The following is a 21,993-nucleotide window of genomic DNA, read 5'->3' on the forward strand; positions in this document are numbered from 1 at the left end:
TTTGGTGATTATCTGTTCTCCAATGGAACCTTTATCTCATGGCTATTCCCAACCTCGTGTTGTTTGGCATTACAAGAATGCAAAATGGGATGACCTGTGAGACTTCTTTTCTTCTTTTCCTTGGTCGGATTACTGTTTCAAAACCTCTGATGCCAACGTTTGCTCAGGTCGTGTCGGTGAAATTATTCTTGTAGGAATGGAATCCTTTATCCCACACTCCATTTTAAAATCTCGTCCTTTATCTAAACCTTAGTTTTCCAATAAATGTGCTAAGGCTGTCCAAGAGAAGAATAATGTTGCATATCGTAATTGGTTTGTTTCTAATTCTTCAGTTTCATTTTCTGCCTACACCAAAGCTCGCAACAATTGTAAAGCAGTCCAAACTAGAGTTTGAACAGGCTAAGAGTAGAAAACTTGCTTCTTGCCCTAATGGTAGCCGAGCATTCTGGTCTCTTGCCAAAGCTATTGGCCACAACTTTTGCCCATCTCTGCTCCCACCTCTGTCCAAACAGATGGTTCTGTTGTCACTTCAGCCAAGGATAAAGCTGACCTGCTAGCATCCCATTTTTCTTTTAACTCATGTATTAATGATCTTGGTAAAACACCTCCCACCATTCCCAACATGCTCCATTCAATGCCCCCTGTAGTCTTCCGTCAAAAGGATATCAGAAGGATTTTGATGAATCTTGATGCTAAGAAAGCTCCAGGTCCTGATGGTATTTCTCCACTTGTTCTCAAAACCTGTGCTCCTGAACTTACTCCTATTCTTTGCCGCCTTTTTTCACTTTCTTATTCCAAAGGTGTTTTTCCTTCTGCTTGGAAATTTGCTCATATCCAGCCAGTTCCTAAAAAGGGTGACAAATCCCTCCCATCCAATTATCGTCCCATTGCAATTACTTCTACTCTTTCTAAAGTAATGGAGAAATCAATTAACCGCCAACTCTTAAACTACCTAGAAACCTTCCGTCTGATCAACGATCGCCAGTATGGATTCCGTCAGTGTCGATCCATATTCTGGCTTATGTTACCCATTTATGGACTAATTCAATGGAAAGGTTCGGTGAAACACAAGTAGTTGCTCTTGACATCTCAAAGGCCATATTGTTTAGCATAAAGGTTTTCTAAACAAGCTTCCATCTTATGGTTTGCCAACTGTTTTTAGTAATTGGTTATCCAGTTTTCTCTCTGATCGCTCACTGAGGGTGATGGTAGATGGCTCTCTGTCTTCTAACTTCTCCACTAATGACGGTGTCCCCCAAGGTTCAGTTCTTTCCCCCACTCTTTTCCTCTTGTATATCAATGACCTTCTTCCATTGACTGGAAATCCTATCCATAGTTTTGCCGATTATAACACATTGCATTCAACTTTCCATTTTGAGAAACCTTTTCCTGCTCAATCAGCTTCAACTTCTCGAAAATCTGCTACCAATTCCTTAAATGCCGATCTTCAGGTAATTCTCCAGTGGGGCAAAGACAACTTAGTTGATTTCAACCCTTCTAAAACTCAGTCTTGTCTTATACTAGCAAAAAGGATTCTTCTGCTCCTATGCTTATCTTTAGTGACACTCCGATTTCTATGCAAAATGATATATCTCTTTTGGGGATTACCCTGACTTCTAATTTCTCTTGGCACAAGCACATTACAAATATTGCTTCCTCTGCATCTAAAAAACTTGGTTTTCTCTTTCGCTCTCGGCGTTACTTTTCTTCCAAACAGCTGCTTACTCTGTATAAATCGCAAATCCGCCCTGCCATGGAATATTGTTCCCACATCTGGGGTGGTGCCCCCAAAACCTCTCTCAGGCTTCTTGATTCCATTCAGAAGAGGGCAGTTAGGTTAATTAATGATTCATCTCTAACAGAGTCTCTCCACTCGCTTTCTCATAGACGCACTGTTTCTACTGCATGCCTCTTCTACAGATACTTTCATGGGCACTGTTCTTCTGAATTGGCTTCTATAATTTCCGCTCTCTCTTTCAAAACAGTCCGAACACGTGCCGCCACCAGCCAACATCCATTTACTGTCCAACTTCAAACCAACAGAACCAAATTTTCATCTTCCTCATTTATTCATTCAACTGCTGTTTTCTGGAACAACCTTCCTTCATATGTATTTCCTGAAAATTTCAATCTACAGAAGTTCAAGTCCAATGTCAACAAATATCTTCTTTCGTCTTCTCAACCTCCAACCCAAGCATGGTACTAAGTACTATAGGTTCTAATACTTCTCATGTTTGGGGTTCACATAAAAAAAAAAATATATATCTACAGCTCACAGTACATTAGCGTAATAAGTAAGTTGTAGATATAATAATCAGCAATGCTCTTTTGAGTAGAGAATATTTTTCTGTGGATCTGTTTATTTTGGCCAACTTATTAGCCTACTCTTTTTGTGTGGTTCTCACCTCCCCACAAAAGATATCAACTCTAATGCTGAAGTCAGTAGTGTAGGAAGAGGAAACTTCAGTTTTCCTTTTTTTTTTTTTTAAATTTCCTACTTGATTTTTTTTTTACCTTATCCCAGTAGGCCTAAAAGTCTTATCACAAATTTCTACTATACAAGATGGTAATGAATTATAGTATGTGCAAGGGTAGTTTTTCCCCCTATTTAAAACTAAAAATGACTTTTTAGCCAACCTTTCTTGAAAAAAAAAAAAAAACCAAAAAAAAAAAAAAAAAGAAAACCCAGGTAGTTAAAGCTTAGCTTACCTTTCTTCAAATTAATATTTTTTTTTGTTTAACTTTTCATAAATTTTAAAAACTCATAAGGCAAACATAAATTTCTGTTAAATAACTGGCTTAAACCAAAATGGGATTTAATAGGGAATTTAATTTTTCTAAAGGTAGGCTCTGTAGATTTAATTTAAATAAAGGTTGTAAATTGATTTATTAAATGCTATTTACAACATTAAAATTTATTGACAATGTTGAACAAAGCCAAAGCAATATGAATAAAAATATAGCCTAAGACACAGTTTTATACAAGGCTTTGAAAAAACATTTTCTTACTGAGTGACACGATCAGGCTCAAATATAGGCCTAGCAATTACAAAAGTATTATACACATGTGTTGGTTTCTTGGTTGCTTTTATAGGCCTATATATTTACCACAGGTGCTCAACATCTGGTGAGTACAGGCTTAGCACACCCAGGGTCCTGAGCTGGATATCATTCTTTTCTTTCTTGGTGCTTCCCTTCTACTTTTGACTCTCTCTCAGGGTAATTCAGAAATTTTTTTTTGGCTCGTGCAGCATAAGCCTCAGGCTTCCTTGCACCATATGGATAATAATGATAATAATAATATATTCATAAAAAAAGTATTATTTTTGAAACTAAAAATAAAGAATGAAATTTATCCTTTTTCTGCATAAATGCTCAATTCTGGATCGAACTTGAGATAAACACACACGGATTTCATCTTCAACTGAAATGACATGATTTGTCTGTGTTCTTGATGCTTGTTAAATAAGAAAAAGCTTGCTCACACATGTAAGTTGAAAATTGCAGCAAAAAATGTTCATTGCTTTCCTATGAATGGCAGGATCAGTGGTGCAGTCAGATTTTGAGGTGAGGGGGAGCAAATGGATAAAATAGGCGCTGATTTATTTATTTTTTTAAAAGAAAACCACAAACACAAAAGGTATTAGAACCTATAGTACTTAGTACCGTGCATGGGTTGGAGATTGAGAAGACGAAAGAAGATATTTGTTGACATTAGACGAACTTCTGTAGACTGTAATTTTCAGGAAATACGTATGAAAGAAGGTTGTTCCAGAAAAAGGCAGTTGAATGAATAAATGAGGAAGATGAAAAGTTGGTTCTGTGAGTTTGAAGTTGGACTGTAAATGGATGTTGACTGGTGGCGGCATGTGTACGAACTGTTTTGAAAGACAGAGTGGGAATTATAGAAGCCAATTCAGAAGAACAGTGCTCATGGAAGTATCTGTAGAAAAGGCATGCAGCAGAAACAGTACGTCTATGAGACAGTGAGTGGAGAGACTCTGTTGGAGAGGAGTCATTAATTAACCTAACTGCCCTCTTCTGAATGGAATCTAGAAGCCTGAGAGAGGTTTTGGAGGCACCGCCCCAGACGTGAGAACAATATTCTATGGTAGGGCAAATTTGCAATTTGTACAGAGTGAACAGCTGTTTGGAAGAAAAGTAATGCCGAGAGCGAAAGAGGAAACCAAGTTTTTTAGATGCAGAGGAAGCAATATTTGTAATGTGCTTGTGCCAAGAAAAAGGGTGGGGGAAAGAAATGAACCTTGGGGGGACACCGGCATTAGTGGAAAAGTTAGAAGACAGAGAGTCATCTACCATCACCCTCAGTCAGCGATCAGACAGAAAACTGGAAAACCATTTACAAAAGAAACAGTTGGCAAACCGTAAGATGGAAGCTTGTTTAGAAGACCTTTTTGCTAAACACGATCGAAAGCCTTTGAGATGTCAACAGCAACTGCTTGTATTTTACCAAACTTTTCCATTAAATTTGTCCACAAATGGGTAACATAAGCCAGAATATCACCATTCGACACTGACGGAATCCATACTGGCAATAGTTGATCAGACGGAAGGTTTCTGGGTAGTTTAAGAGTTGGCGATTAATTGATTTCTCCATTACTTTAGAAAGAGTAGAAGTACAGTCAGTCCTCGTATAACACGTATTTACACTACACGAATTCGATCATACACGATTTATAAATAGAGGAATGATATCGTATATAACACGAACCAAATTCGCTTATGCACGATTCGCTTTTGTGTTTACAAGAAATGGCAGTCGAACGCGGAATCACCCCAACTGAACGCAACACGATAGGAATGAAGAGAAGACTCTGAAAACGTATTTATGTTTTTTATATCAGTGAAGGGGAAACACATTTCACCATAATAACGTAAAAACCCACACAATTTCAGCTATCGGTATTATCGCAAATGGAATTAGATCGAGTTTACTACCAGTTTATAACAGATTCCACTAGCAGGAACACAACTGGAAACTGTTTTTACTGTTTTATGGTAGTAACCCCCAGAAATGTGCTTTAGTAAAATGTGAGCTAGTCAGGTGTTCATATCGTGTCTCTGCATTTACTGTGTGGTTTATTCAGTTGCTACATGCGTGCAGCTTTGTTTATGTGTATCAAGCGTGCCTCCTCATTTTGTAATTGTGCTTTATACCCTAAAAATGAGTAAAATATTTAAAAGGTGTGAAAAGAAAGCGTCCTGGTTAAGACACTACAGATTCAGAGAGAAAAAGAAAAGCAATATTGATAAACGGGGTCAAAAATTCTTACCCGGGAAAATTTGTAGTGGCCTCATACTAGCGTTTACGGCCAAAATCACACTGGCCTCCGGGGTTTTCCCGGTAAAGCTTATGGCCAGTCCACCTCTGTCGATAGAGAAAAAATATGAAATTGTGAAACGCTTTGGGTGAAATGAAAGACCATGTGATATTGCACATGCTACAGCCCTAAATGAGGCAACGCCGAGAATTACAAAGAATGCAGAGAAAATAAAAATAACTTTCATAGCAGGAACAACTCAAAGTGTAATTAAAATCCATTAGATTAAGGCACAAAGAATTGGAAGAGATGGAATGGCTGTCATCTGTTTCGATAGAAAATTAAACAAAAAACAAGTTTGCTTACGATAGAAGCAAAAGCATTAGCAATATTTTATTACATAATAGTCGTAATAAAATAATTACGTATTTTATTACGACTATGAGCAAATTTCCAAGCAGAAGTAAAAACACCTTTGGAATAAGAAAGTGAAAAAAGGTGGCAGAGAACAGGAGTAAGCCCAGGAGCACAGGTTTTGGGAACAAGTGGAGAAATATCATCAGGACCTGGAGCTTTCTTAGCATCAAGATTCATCAAAATCCTTCTGACATCCTTTTGACGGAAGATCACAGGAGGCATTGTTGTTGTTGTTATTTGGTTTTTAGGAGCATTAGCAACTAAAGCCATATTGCTCCGGGGATATGCGGTGGTCATTCCCTGACCTTTCCGCATCCTCCGTATTTGGTGGTCACGGGCTCGAACGCCGGTCTAATCAAGAAGCGTGTGCTATGCACTGCTGCACCTGTCTACAGAGGCGCCCACAGGAGGCATTGAATGGAGCATGTTGGGAATGGTGGGGAGGTGTTTTACCAAGATCATTAATACACGAGTTGGAAGAAAAATGTCAGGCTAGCAGGTCAGCTTTATCCTTGGCTGAAGAGACAACAGAACCATCTGGTTTTGACAGAGGTGGGAGCAGAGATGGGCAAAAGTTGCAGCCAATAGCTTTAGCAAGAGACCAAAATCCTTGGCTACAATTAGGGCAAGAAGAAAGTTTTCTACTCTTAGTCTGTTCAAAATCTAGTTTGGACTGTTTAATAACTGCTTTACAATTGTTGCAAGCTTTGGTGTAGGCAGAAAATGAAACTGAAGAATTGGAAACAAGCCAATTACGATATGCAACGTCCTTCTCTTGAACAGCCTTAGCACATTTATTGGAAAACCAAGGTTTAGATAAAGGATGAGATTTTAAAGTGGAGCGTGGAATAAAGGATTCCATTCCTACAAGAATAATTTCACTGACACGATCTGAGCAAACGTTGAGATCAGAAGTTTTGAAACAGTAATCCAACCAAGGAAAAGAAGAAAAGAAATCTCGCAGGTCATCCCATTTTGCATTCTTGTAATGCCAAACAACACGAGGTTGGAAATAGCCACGAGATAAAGGCTCCATTGGAGAACAGACAATCACCAAGTTGTGATCTGAGATGCCTAAAGGAGCACTCACTTTGACCATGTACTTGGAAGGGTTGTTTGTGAGAAAAAGATCAAGTGCGTTGGCTGTGTGGTTAGGATTGTCCGGTATCCTTGTAAGTAAATGAATAATCTGTGCAAGGTCATTAGTAATTTCAAAAGCCTCAGCATCTCGACAAGCTGGGTTGGTGTGACTAGAAAATGGAAGTCAGCTGGAGTTGTGACATTAAAATCAACAAGGAAAATTACCTCACTGTTAGGATAGTTGGACTGGAGAAAGACAAGTTGCAAAGAGAGGAAGTCACAGAGTTCCAAGTGATTAGTGGAGTTGGGAGAACGGTAGAGACAACAGAAGATTTGATACAGTGAGGTAGAGAGATTTTAAGACAGAGAAGATCGAAAAGAGGAGATTCCAAATTACCAAGTCTCTGACAGGGAATATCGGAACGGACATATGCACAAGTACCACCTTTGAGGCAAAAGGAATTATACAGTGAATAATTTTGGCAACTGAGATGAGCAGTAATTGAATCAACCGATAACTGAGATTTTGTCAGAAAACCTCCCTGAATGCTTCCCATTTAGAATTTGCTGTTAGTAACATCATTAATTGGTCCCACTGCATAGAATATAAAAATTGTTCGGGGCCAATTGTAGCCACCTTACAAATGCAAAAGCCTTTGCCTTTGATTTGTCCTCCATTACATCTTTAAGTAAATCCTATATCAGTACACTGTGATCAATGCCACCTTGTAGTACCTTTATTTACAAATTTAATTCCCGAAGAGTTACTGCTAATATCATGAGTATTGCTTTTTTCTCATTGCCTCTTGAACATACTGATGCAGAAAATAGTCATTCCTAAATGCACGGAAGTGTTACTATTGTATGACTGATGAACCCACAAGTTCCAGTAGATATCTGACAAATTAAAATCCTCCATTATAAGACATTCTGATTTATCCTCCATTATAAGACATTCTGATTTATCCTCCATTATAAGACATTCTAATTGCCTGTATAGTTGTTTGTTATACTCATCACAGTCAATTAGCCTATAATACACTCCTATTTTTGTTTTCCCAGTGATTATGTCACACCAAATTGACTCAACATTGCATTGGCATTGCAACAGCATTAATGCTGTTCCTCAAGTCATTATATATGCCCATCAGATTTCTGACTTGGCATCTAAGATCCTCACACTCTTTACATCAAAACGACACAAAGACATCTCCCTTTTCCATGTTGTGTCTCAATATAGATAACTGAACAAAAATAAGAGCAAAATAATGAATGTGGCTATGATTCGCAAGAGAACTGCCATCTCTCCCAAGACAAAACATTTCTGCCACTTTGAACTTTTTGCTTAGCTACTCTTTTTTGAGGCATGATTCTAATCTGTTAAGATTTAAAGTTATCACATTATCACACAAACTAAGAGGTAAGAGCATAACAATGCAGCTATAATCAGATTTTGTAATGTAGCATGTGCTAACACTATTTAAATAATGTTACTGCTTTCTGAATTTCTTAGCTAAAAAAAAGGCCAACTATGTGATTTCAATCTTTGATTCACTTATTTACTACTACTATACACTACACGACAAGCTACTAATTACAAGATATGATATTCATGTGGAAATCACTGATACAAAAGGGTCTAGGAATATTAAATAACTTATTAAACCCCTACCTAAATTACAATTAAGCTAACGAAGGCAATTAGGACTATTAAAACAATTTGTTTTGTATGTTAGTTAATAAAAAAAAGCAACGAAATTATTCAAAAATCTTATGTTTTCAAGAGCCTAAAATTCTTTGATTGCAGTTTGTAATCTTGAATGCAAGAATATTTAGCAGGAAGAGATTTCTGCAAGTATTTTGAATGTTGCATCTCTGTCTTCCAACAAAACAGAAAACAAAGGGAATTCCAAGTATTGTGAATATTTTGTTCTAGGAGGAATTACTGCATTAGACAAAACTATGTTTTAAAATAGAAATTTTACTCAAATGTTATAACCCTCAAAATCCAACAACAAAGTGGGCCTTCGTGTGTTTGTTTAACTAGAAACAGGTTATATGTTAGCTGTTATGCCAAATTCTGGAAAACTTAATACTGATTTGAGAAGATCAGGTGATTTTCACCTATGTACAATGTTGTGCCTTGCAAATGGGGTGGGGGGAAGGAACCCAGAGTTACTTAAAATTCTACCATTGTAGAAGTGCAAGCAGAGGATTTGGTTGTTGCAGAACAACTACACTTCACTCAAATTTTACTAAATGTGAGCTGAATATGAGTTCCACCAGTGTTTTAGACCCCTGAATAGCAAGTCCACCTATCATCACCCTGCTGCCCATCCATTCTTGTTACATCCCCAAATGGCCCAATGCATTTCTGATTTCCTATATAATGTTTGCTTAGTCTCAGTCTTTTGCTACCTGATGAAGATATTTGAAAAGTTCAGTGTATAACCTCAGAGCTCTTCCTACATGGGTTTTAACTCTTGTTTTTAACAGGTTAGATTGGACTTACTTTTTTTTATATTATTGTCATTCAGTATGCAATTATTGTAACAGTTATTTTTTTAAAGTGCACAATTATTATTATTTATTGCCATTTTTTAATCATTTTCTTCTAGGAAGATAAGTTAATGTCTCATGTCTTTAGTGGATATTGAATTCCATACAGTAGTTTAATATAATAAATAACCTTCTGTCAGCTATGATATTTGGTTCACAGCACATTTTTGAGTCTAGTGAGTCTTCCAAAAAGATTGCTTTTAAGTCTTAAAATTCTAATGAAATATACAAGACAACATTTATTTTCCTTGTGCTCAGGCATACTGAAACAGAAAAAATAAAGAAAGAAAACTGAGCTTAAATTATTAAAATACTTATTATTTTACCTCCTTCTTTGCAAGTAAGGCTACCTTCTGAAATTGATTAATTTTTCTTTCCAGTTTTAGTAAAACCAGCATAGATTCTTTTACTTTGTTAACTTCTTCTAAAGGAATAACACCATCTACACAGAAAATGTGACATTTAGTTATGTCATTTACCATTCAGTTATTTAAACTATATTTTTTTTGTTGTTTAAGTGCAAATATATTACTGTTATTTCAATTCAAATATAATAATATCTCATAATTTGGTAAATTTTAATTTAATAACCCAGTACAAATTTCACATTTTTGGCAAAATTAAATACTTCATTGGTTTCTTAAAATAGATAAATAAGGCAGCAATCTCACCGGAGTAACCTAATTTCAACAGCAACTTTCTTCCTCTCAATGATGCTCAGTGACCAGATGATTAGAGATCTGCATACAGGGCAATTTAATTTCAATAAACTGTGATAAAATGCTCAGTGAAGAGCACAATACTGTACACTATTCTATTTTATTGCATAATAAAAAAAGAATTAAAAAGGGTGGTTTTGCCCATACATTAACATTTATTCCTGCTAATGAATTCACAAGATGAGTAGGCACCTTCATAGCCAGGGGGCAGGAGCAGCAGTGAGTAGCACACGCTTCTTGATTAGGATAGTTGGTTTCGAGAATGGGGTTCGAGCCTTTGACCACCAAATACGGAGGATGCAGAAAGGTCAGGGAATGACTACCGCATATCCCCGGAGCAATATGGCCTTAGTTTCTAATGCTCCTAAAAACCAAATAACAAACAAACAACAAACAAGATGAGTAGAAATTTAAGCTGCTGTATCACATGTCTAACGAAAGTTTCCCAGAATTACATATAATATTGCTGCAGTCACCAGCAGATTGTTGTGTGTGTGTGTGTGTGGGGGATTAATGAAAATTGAAAATTTTATTTTACTGTCTCACTGACATTTTGTAGTTTTCCTCCCTTTCAACGACTTCATTTATTTTATATAAGCAGAGTGCTACAGACTTTATCGCCTTAAAATTTTGTTTTAATTTTTCAGCTATTCACTCATCCCTCTGCTGTCTGGTCATTGACTGCTGCAATGTTATATGCACTTTACTCTTGACCTTACAAAGGGTTTTTGTAGTAGTGTTTTTCCTGGAATTAGTTTGCCAAGTCCATGTACGTAAAAAAAAAGAACACATGTGAGGCAGTTTACGAATTTTGAAGTATTTTATTAATTTTTTTTTCTCTTTTTTATTATTATTATTAAATATGGGTAAGTTTTTTTATCATTTATCTTAAGTAATACTTAAGATAAATGCTCATTATTATTATTATTACTACTAGCCACATAGTGCAAGGAAGCCTGAGGCTTATGCTGCATCAGCCAAAAAAAAAAAAATTTCCGAGTTACCCTGTGAGTGAGAGAGAGAGAGAGAGAGAGAGAGAGAGAGAGAGAGAGAGAGAGAGAGAGAGAGAGAGAGAGAGAGAGAGAGAGAAGTAGATAGGAATCACCAAGAAAGAGAAGAATGATGATATCCAGCTCAGGACCCTGGGTGTGCCAAGCCCATACTCACCAGATGTGAGCCCCTTTGTATGACACTCATTGCAATCATGGATTTGGCTCTTTGCTTGAAGACTGGCATGGTACTGGATAAATTTCAAAGCTGTGTTTGTCTATAGTTTAGATTACTTGTTTTTCTCCTTGCAGTAGTTCAATAAATATTACAATATAATATTTAGTAGACTGTAATATTAATTATAATCCAATCTTAACTTAATTAGTCTAACTGTTTTTTAAGGATTATTACTGTTTCGCATAGTAAACATGAGAACAAGAAACTTGTGCAATAACCATTATATAAGCCATTAATAAAACGTGAAATACTGCTAAACATAATTCAAAAAACCACAAAACATTTTCCAGAAATTATCAAGTTGGGCATATAAATGGAGAAAGTTTCTGCATTAATGCTGTTTACAAACATGGATGGCAATTACTGTAAAAAAAAAAAAAAAGTCCAAGGTGTTTGGTCACTTATTACAATTACAAAGATTGTAATGATGATGAACCACCCAAACTAAAGATAACTTTTATGTTCTGTACTTATTGAAGGATTGGTGGAGACCAAATCGAGGGTTTAGTGTCAAACAACGTTAACTACAAAACTGCATTTTTGTTTCCAGATAACTCTAGTTTTACTTTATACAAATAACAATGCATATCATGTCACAGAGCTGTATTTCTCTAATACTTTAGAAGTTAGATTGGGCTATAAGCACATTTCGGGTAAACCAAGAATATGTCAAATGACTTTTTATTGGATAATTACAAAAAAAAAAAAAAAAAGAAAAAAAAAAGTTTACTACAAAATGATTTTGTAGTTAACATTGTTTGACACTAAACCCTCGAAATATCAGTATGGAGTCTAGTTATATTACTGTACTAGCAAGTGAAGATTGTCTTTAAAGTTTAATTTTACATAGAAAAATATTTCAGATTTCATTAAAAGTTTGCTACTGTTGTATAGTATGCATGTGATTCGTACAAAGGATATGTTTGAGTATATGACTGTATTCACAATCATTCCAGGAACGTATCTCTTGCAAATATGGTAAGGCATATTTTACAAAAAAAATTGACAAAATCACAGAAATTAAATTTACAAGATATAAAAATTAGCAAATAACAAAAAAACTAAGTTACTATTTCACTCTAATCTAATACTGTCATAATCCACGAGAATGCTGGAACTGCTAAAAGCATGTTTGACCAGTGCAACTGCCAACTTATGCATAATTCACTGACATTACAGGTAGACTTAATTTCTAATTGAAGGGATTTTTATTAAAAAAAAAATAAAAATAAATAAAATATATAAATAAAAGCTGACGTGCGAGTTAAAAATGAAAATAATTTTGGGTCATCTGTGTGTTTTGATTATTCATGCTTTCTCTTCCAACAATTAATCCAGTTAATGGGTGTTTAATATACTTTTGGACTTAATACTTCATTATACAAAATATTTTAAAAGCTTACCGCTTTTTCCACCTGAGAAATCATCGGCTATTGATTTTGCAGTATTTATTCCAGTTACAATATCCATTTTCTTTTTATCTAGTTCCAGTAACTCTTTCTCTAAAACATTCATACTGAAAGATTATCTGTGAAAAGACCATGCATATATTACATTCGAATATTCAAAGTTTAATAATTTTGTAAAACAATTATTATTATACATCAATATTTTAATTATTTCTCCTTATTATCCAGAAGTGAACTATTGCTTTGATACATAGTAGTGATCACTTTTAATAACATAGAAGTAAAGAATTTTATGTCATTAATCATGAATATTGCTAAAAGTGAAAATAATATTTTGTAAATATCAATGGTTGGACAATTAGTGGGGGAACCTACTTTTCCAATGACTCAATTTTCCCTTTTCCAATAAGTGACCATATAATGTTGTCACTGATTCAGACATTATGGGATTATTTATTTCTTCCAATAATTTCTAATACACTACTCAAAGGTAAACTTTGTAAGGTTCAGCTTCTTATGGATTACCTCCCCCAAATTTAAGGTCTAGCTGACAAGCTTTCCACTGCATCTTCTAAACTATTTATTGGTGACAACAATAAATTCTCTTCAGCAATTTGGTTACTTCTTTGAACAATGGATGCAAATTGTATAATTTTTTTTAAATGTGTCCTCTAGACTTTAATATAGTATTCTAAGTACATACTTCATGTTGTTGTTGTATAAGAACAATGACTTCTTTTATCCTAAGTGAAAAAAAGACTAACATATCACTCAGAGGGTACCATGGGCTTCTGGTCATTATTTACAGTGTACGTTAAACTTCGTATCTGATTGTACTAACCTGTAACATCTCTAACAACTCCCACTTGGTGCCTCCATAGCAATATGGCATTAGTTGCTAATGCCCCTAAAAACCAAATAACAATAACTACCACTCCCTGTCTGTCTTGTGAATGGAACAAAGGGGTGCTCTTACGAAGAAAGGCTTAAGTTTTGCAAATTACAGTGTCTGGAGACTAGGCACCAGCGAGGTGATCTGATAGAGGTGTATAAAACCTTGAATGGTTTAAGCATGCTCAATGCTGATGGGATTCTTTCTCTAGCTCAGAAAAATCACCTGAGAGGGCATAAATTCAAATTGAGGAAAGACAGATGTAGGATAGACGTGCGGAAATTTGCCTTTAGCCAGCGGGTGGTTGGTTGGTGGAACAGACTTCCATCCCTTGTCGTGGAAGTTGATAGCCTAAATAAGTTTAAGGCTCAGCTGGACAGGTATTTTGAACGAACAGAGGGGTGAAGTGGAAGTGGGTTTTTTTTTTTTTTTTTTGGCTGATGCTGCATAAGCTTGCTTTCTTGCATCAAATGCCTCTACTAATGCTAATGCTAATGCTGTCACACAAAAAAATCTTACACTCAGTAATGTTAAACAGTTGCCATTTTTCAGACCATATCTGTAATGAATCCAGATCATTTTGAAGTAACATAGTCTCATTTTGGCTGTTAAACACCCTCCCAACCTTCAAATTATCATCAAATCTTGACAGCACCTTATGTACTCACTCAACAATGGCAATAAGAAACAAGTTCATTAGAAACAAGAGGCAGGCCAGGGCACCAAACTCTGCAGGGCACCACCTGCTACACTAGTCTGTGTGAACAAATACCTCAAATACCTATTTACAACAACAGCAGACTCTCCATTTACCAAGACACCTCAAGACTCCAAATAAAAAAAAAAAAAAAAAAAAACCACCAAAAATCATAAAATTCAAGTAATAACTAGAATAGGTATAAACAGATGTTTTGCAAGTCGTAAATAAGCGACAAAAAGTGGTGTTATAAAAGTAGTCATTGGGAGATTAATGTACCTACTGTTATTATTATTATTAGCTATATGATGCAAGGAAGCCTGAAGCTTATGTTGCACCAGACAAGAAAAAATTCCCAAGTTACCCTGAGAGAGAGAGAGAGAGAGTCAAAAGTAGAAGAGAATCACCAAGAAAGAGAAGAATGATGATATCCAGCCCAGGACCCTAGGTGTGCCAAGCCCATACTCACCAGATATCTTGCAACCCCCGCTGTCTTCACATCAAAAAAAAAAAGAGACCAAATGTTTAGTTTGTTTTAGTGCGTCGCATCAATTGTTGTGTTCCGTTTACCACAAAAAGACAAATTTTGTTTCGTTATTTATGTCAGGGATGTTGAAATTTTTTTTGTTTTGTTTAGAAATCATGAAAATGATGGGTAAATTCAAAAGATATGCACTTTCAGTTAAACAAAAACTTGAAATTATTCAAAAGTTTGAAAAGGGTGCATCCATTAAATCTTTTAATGAACCATTGTAATGTTGGTGACCAAACCATACGCAACAAAGCAAAAAATAAAGGGAAACATCATATTGGATATGCTAGTAGTGCGTGGTAAGTTTTTTATCTATCGCCATATTTTCTTCATAGGTTGCTGAACTTTTTTCGATACAGTAAGTCCCCGACTTATGCAACTATGGATTTAGGTAAATTTTTTTTCACTCAATTTTTTTTTTAGGATTGTAAAATTTAAAACAACAAAAATACAATAATAAGCAATCAATAACGACGATAACGGCAAGCACAAATTGCACAAGTGAGATACGGAGTAACAAGCAATAATATAGGAAAGAAGAGAAGATTCTTACAATGTATTTATGGTTTTTTTTTATATGACTGAAGATTTCAGTGAAGGCGACACATTTCACCATAATAACGTAAAAACCAGAATTCCAGCATTCGGTATTATCGCAAATGCAATAAGATTGAGTTTACTACCCGTTTATAATTAGATGCACGAACAGAAAAGCCCAATAACACGGAAAGTATAAATTGTTTTATGTCATTGACCTCCAGAAATGTGCTTTAGTAAAATGAGCCCGTGTGGGGTGATAATAGTGAGTTTTCGCCTTACTCCTGTGAAGTTTTTTACAAAAAATTTCATTTTCACCGTTATCATGGTGCCAACTAATAGAATAACCGACAGTGATACTAGTAAATCTACCAAGAAAAGGAAAGCGATCGATTTGGATCAGAAAATTAAACTAATAAGAATGTATGAAAATGGTCAAATATTAACACGTACTGCACTGAATTCAGATTTGTCAATAATAATATACAGTGAAACTTCTCCTAATGGACACCTCTCGTTAACGGATATCTCTCTACAATGGACATTTTCAAATTCCCCAACTCACCTCCATTGGTTTTAACGTGTTTTGCAGCTTCTGTCTAGCAGACATTCTCTCTAACAGACGCGGACAGGCAATCTTCACTGTTTCGTTTAGATTAGCACTTAATTTGATCTCCCCATAACGGACAGCGGCCCTTTTTCTAGGAACGTTTCTTCCACGTATTGCCTCAATCGTGTGTTTATTTTCTATTTCCGATTCTCTGAATTTTATCAAGGTTTACGTCGCGGTTCTAAACCCTTTTTCAAGAATTTTAAGGCACATGTAAAACTTCTGATGAATTCGGTGTGTGCAGGGGGGAAGAATATGGTCAGCCTTTCGTCTTTTCAGTTTCAGTTTCCAGTTTTGTTCAGTGTCGTGTGAAGTGCACAATGTCTTCTCGTAAAAATTTAACTTTAAAAGATAAAGTCGAACTCATTAATGCGTATGATCGGCAAAAAAATAGTGTTCGCAATCTCGCTGCAAAATTCAAAATTGGGAAGACGCAGGTAAGCGACATCCTAAAGAAAAAAAATGAACTGCTCAAACAATTTTGGCAACATGGAAATGATCAGGTTCAAAAATCATTCCCGAAAACTGTTGGACTTCAAATTTGTCGCGCACATGCTAAAAAAATTCCCATTAATGGGCCTATTATTAGGGAAAAGGCTTTGGAGGTTGCGAAATCTATGGGAGTAAATGAGTTCAAAGCTTCTGTGGGATGGCTAGACAAGTTCAAAACTCGGCATAAAATTTCTTGGAAAACTGTAAGTGGTGAAGGTGGATCTGTTGATACTGGGGTTGTAACAGAGTGGACCGTCAAATTGGAAGATTTATGTCGTGATTTTGAAGCTAAGGATATTTACAACTGTGACGAAACAGGGTTGTTTTTTTAAAGCTCTTCCTGAAAAAACAATTAGTCTAAAAAATGAAAAGTGCCAGGGCGGAAAAATTTCTAAGGAACGCTTGACTGTACAATTGTGTACAAATATGCTGGCAGACTTTGAACAACCTCTTGTTATAGGAAACCCACAAAATCCTCGTTGTTTCAAGGTCATAAAGTTGAATCTTTTGGATGTTGACTGGAAGTCTAATAAAAAAGCGTGGATGACACGAGATATCATGAGCGAATGGATAAGTCACTTTAACCAAAACATGATTCGTCAAAACAGAAAAATTATTCTTTTCATGGATAATGCTGGATCTCACCCGCACATTGAATTGTCCAACATTCAAATCATTTTTCTGCCACCAAACATCTGCAGAGTGTCAGCTCTTGGATCAAGGGATAATAAAAAATTTTAAACTTCACTACAGAAAACGTGTTTTAAGACATCTCATTGCAAACATGAACGATGTAACATGTGCGAGTGACCTTGCAAAGAAAATCAGCATCCTAGATGCGATTCAATGGATTTCCTCTTCAGTAAACGCAATTAGAAAACAAACTGTCATGAACTGTTTTGTAAAGTCTGGCTTCTCAAACGCAAAAATTGAAGTTGTGAACAGCAATGTGGAGCACCAAGAAGAACAAGAACTTCAACATCTATTGATAATGTACGATACTTCCGCTACAAGTGACCCTGGCTAAAGATATAGACTCAAACCTCACTACAGAAGATGGTGCTCTAGATATCAACGACATTATCATCGATATTTTTCAAGAAGTTCCTCATGAGGATGAAGAAATGGAAGGAGGTCATTCTGTCGAAGAACATATTAACGACGAACCACCGATGAAAATAGAAGAAGCGCTCATACAAATCAATCGTTTAAAAATGTTTTTCGCCGCTGAAGAAGATACTGAAGGACTTTCGATAGTTTCTTCACTCGAAACAAATGTTGAAAACAAAATTATCAGCCGGAAGAAGGTGCAGAAGAAAATAAGTGATTACTGTATGCATTTTTCTTAAGATAAAGTCATAATATGCATAGCACAATTGTATGTATATTATTTACAAAAATATTGTGCAAAATCTGTATATATTTTAATTTAATTTTACATTAAACGTTTAACGATTTTTCTTTCTTTCTTTTTTTTTTTTTCTCCCTCAGACTTCTTGTTAGCGGACACTTCTCTCTAATGGACACATTTTCGTTCCCCATGGCTGTCCCTTAAAGGGAAGTTTCACTGTAGTAGCAATATGTTATTAGTCATTCCTGAGTTATGTAAAACTCGACAAAGTAAGAAGTCCAGGAACGTATCTCTTACGTATGTCGGGGACTACTGCATTTTTGAATTAACCAGAAAATCGATTATCCGGGATTTGTTTTTTCCCATCTATCTGGGAAAATCGAGAGTCTACTGTACTTTGCCTTATGTCTTTCAGAAAACCCTTAATCCACCTAAGAATACAATACTTTGCATAATCTCAGTTTTCTCCAGTTTATACAATAATCTTTTGTTGAGGCCATATCAAAAGCATATTACCAAGTAATAATTTTGTATATATATATTTTTCCCCCCCTACCAAAGTCTTATCTTATCACTATAGTTAATTAGGCTGGATATGCAAAACCAATGTTAACTTTATGAACCCACGTAATAATGTCAGTCAGATTGGCTAGGCAAGACCAATATGAATTTCATGAACCCATGCAATGATCGCATTAAAATTCTATTCTTATCAATAAGATCCTATATTGTGTCCAGTGACTATCATTTTACCCACCAAAGAAGGACGTAGCCAAATGGTCAGGAGTGTGAGTGCAATAGCACAAGCTCTTTGAGTGTACCAAGGTTCAAACCCATGACTGCTAAATATGATTAACATGTGTAAAGATGATTTATTGTAAATTCCTCTGACCTGGTGGTTGTACTGGAGTATAAACAAGAATATTATAATTAACGGGTCTATAGTTTCACATCACCTCTTTAGGTCCTCTCCTATGGATCTGGAATACATTTTTCAGGCTGCTGACAAACAAAATAAAATTTTTGCATCTACATTCACATGAATGAGTCACAAAAATTTAAGTTCTTAGAAATGGAGATATCAGATTTACATCTAATTCTAACTGGTAGTTAATTGATTTTACGATAATTGAAAGGAAGCTGGAGGACACAGTGAAACTCAAAATAAATAAGGCATCTAGGACATATGGAACCTATCCAATTATATTAAAAGAAGCAAAAAGAGAAGTAATCAAACCTGTGGCCAAAATACTGAGAGTATGATTACATTCAAGGGAACGTCTCTATAGATTAGAGATTTGCAAAAGTTTCTCTTAATCACAAGAGTGGGGCGCCTCCACAGCCAGGAGTAGCAGTGCGTAGCACACACTTCTTGATTAGACCGGGGTTCGAGCCCGTGACCACCGAATACGGAGGATGCAGTTAGTTAGTTTAGGGAATGACCACCGCATATCCTTGGAGCAATATGGCCGTAGTTGCTAATGGTCCTAAAAACCAAATAACAACAACAACACAAGGGTGGTTGACAGGGATAAATGGTAACTACAGTTCTATAAGTATGACTTTTTGTGCAAGAAAAAAATAATGGCATGAACAGATAAAGAACAAATACAAGACTGTCTCAACAAGAATGGATTTAACAATGGATTTAAACATTAACCAAAACCATCTGAAGAGGAAAAGCTATAAGGCAATCACAGAGTGTACCTGTTAGCTCATCACTGGTAGCAGGAAGAACTGTTACTCCATAGGAGCCAGAGTCTAAGAGACCCCACATGCATGCAATTTTAAAAATCGGCAAGGAATAATTCAAAGTTATTTGCCTTTTTATGCCACCTTTATTTTCAATCTTTTTTGAACACAGCTGTGAAAATTCAATTTTTTATATTAAAAAGATATAATTTTAATTAATTTTTGAAAATAAAACTTTTTAGACCTGCCAGCAAGCAAAATACAAACTGAAAAACCAGTGTGTTCCAGGGGCTCACATCTGGTGGAATGGGCTGGGCACACCCAGGGTCCTCAGCTGGATATCATCATTCTTCTCTTTTTGGTGATTTCCTTCGACTTTTGTCTCTTCTCTCTCTCTCTCTCTCTCTCTCTCTCAGGGTAACTCGGGAATTTTTTTTTGGCTAGTGCAGCATAAGCCTCAGGCTTCCTTGCACCGTATAGCTATTAATAATAATAATAAAAACATGCAACTGGAACACCAGCCTGTCAATAACATAAGCACTGATACATAAAACAAAGTGTGCATCAACAGTTGGATTCCATATGAAGTTTTAATGTCACAAAGCCAGAGTGAATTACCAACTAGAGGAAAGCTTGTGCCAATAAAGCCAACTTGACTTATTTTTTCTTTCTTTTTTTTTTTTTCTCTGTTCTTGCAGTTTTCTTGTCATGGAAGCTACAAAGCTTTTCATACTGATTAAGAAATACTGTTCAAGGTTTAGGCCTAAATGGATGTCAGGCCTTCTGTGTCACCTGACAATTTATATGCATCATTTGGATGCATATAAATTATCAGGTGACACAGAAGCCTATGGCAGATATAAACTAGTCTGTAATCAAGTCACAAAGGAGGTTAGGCAAGTGAAGGTATATTATGAAAAATCTTGGGCAAAAGATGCTAAGAAAAATAGCAACGACTTCTTTACTTATATAAACTCTAGAAGGAAGGGAATGAATCAGATTAGTCCACTTGATATTGATGGTTCGACTGTTGATGATCCTGCTCAGATAGCTGATAATCTGAATGAGTATTTTACATCTACATTCGCACTTGAGAATTTATTAAGGGAGGAAAATGCCAGAAGTTTATCAAATTGTAACAGTAATTGAGTACTGTACACAAGTCTGGAGTCCTCATTTCAAAAAGGATGTAGAGCTGCTGGAACGAGTACAGAGAAGGGCAACAAGATTAGTGAATGGAACAAAGGGGTACTCTTACGAAGAAAGGCTTAAGTTTAGCAAATTACAGTGTCTGGAGACTAGGCACCAGCAAGGTGATCTGACAGAGGTGTATAAAGCCTTGAATGGTTTGAGCATGCTCAATGCTGATGGGATTCTTCCTCTTGCTCAGAATAATCACCTGAGAGGGCATAAATTCAAATTGATGAAAGACAGATGTAGGACAGATGTGCGGAAATTTGCCTTTAGCCAGCGGGTAGTTGGTTGGTTGGACTTCCATCCCTTGTCGTGGAAGTTGATAGCCTAAATAAATTTAAGGCTCGGTTGGACAGGTATTTCGAACAAACGGAGGGGTGAAGTGGAAGTGGTTTTTTTTTTTTTGTTTGGCTGATGCTGCATAAGCTTGCTTTCTTGCATCAAATGCCTCTACTAATGGTAATGCTAATCTTTGGAAATGGAGTCTTAAGAAGAATGCCAGACCATCTAGCCACAAATACAATTATATCGCAGTCACAGTACAGATTTGTTAAGATGCAGAAAATAATTTTGATATCATATACTTGGATTTCGAGAAAGAATTTCATACTGTTGCATATAAAAAAAATGACTGTACAAATTGCAGCAGTGTGGCATTAAGAGCAAGCTACTGCTTGAATAAAGGGATGGTTGAGTGGGAGATGACAGTGAATAGTTATTAATGGACAGTGGTCTTAACAGACTGATGTCATTAGTGAAGTTCCCCACAGTTCAGTGCTAGGCCCATTGTTATTTTCTATATTTATTAATGCTATTCATGAAAGTATATCAGGCTTAATGTCTAAGTTTGCAAATGATACAAAGGATGGCAGAGCGATTAATAACAGTAATCAGGGTATGTCAGTGCAACAAGATTTACAAAAATTAGGCAGATGTGCTGAGAAATGGCAGTTGAAGTTTTTAACACTGACACGTGCAAGGTGTTGCATATAAGCAGCAGTAATCCCAAATTAACATACTGTGTGATACTACACTCAAAGCAGTGGAAAATTAGCATTAGCATTTGATGCAAGAAAGCAAGCTTATGCAGCATCAGCCAAAAAAAAAAAAAAAAAACCCACTTCCACTTCACCCCTCTGTTCGTTCAAAATACCTGTCCAGCTGAGCCTTAAACTTATTTAGGCTATCAACCTCCACCACAAGGGATGGAAGTCTGTTCCACCAACCAACCACCCGCAATGAAACCACCAAATGAAAAAGACCAAGGGTAACTGTGGAGTCAGATATGAATTTCTGTGAGCAG

At 36.0% G+C, this 21,993-nt stretch overlaps 1 protein-coding gene across 2 annotated transcripts in view; it reads right to left on the reverse strand.

Moving 5' to 3' along the window:
- Window positions 1-21,993, reverse strand: part of LOC150084352 (uncharacterized) — a 110,616-nt gene that overhangs the window by 70,642 nt on the left and 17,981 nt on the right. For both annotated transcript variants that reach the window (XM_090375993.1, XM_090375991.1), the window contains exons 2-3: window positions 12,688-12,812; window positions 9,665-9,780 (exon numbers count right to left, since the gene is read on the reverse strand). In XM_090375993.1, the coding sequence (XP_090232119.1) occupies window positions 9,665-9,780; window positions 12,688-12,799 (228 nt within the window). In that variant the 5' untranslated portion in view covers window positions 12,800-12,812. The remainder of the gene's footprint in view (window positions 1-9,664; window positions 9,781-12,687; window positions 12,813-21,993) is intronic.

The sequence above is a fragment of the Mastigoproctus giganteus genome, chromosome 6 (genome assembly GCF_048544385.1).
Source record: "Mastigoproctus giganteus isolate SK-2022 chromosome 6, ASM4854438v1, whole genome shotgun sequence".
NCBI lineage: Eukaryota > Metazoa > Arthropoda > Arachnida > Uropygi > Thelyphonidae > Mastigoproctus > Mastigoproctus giganteus.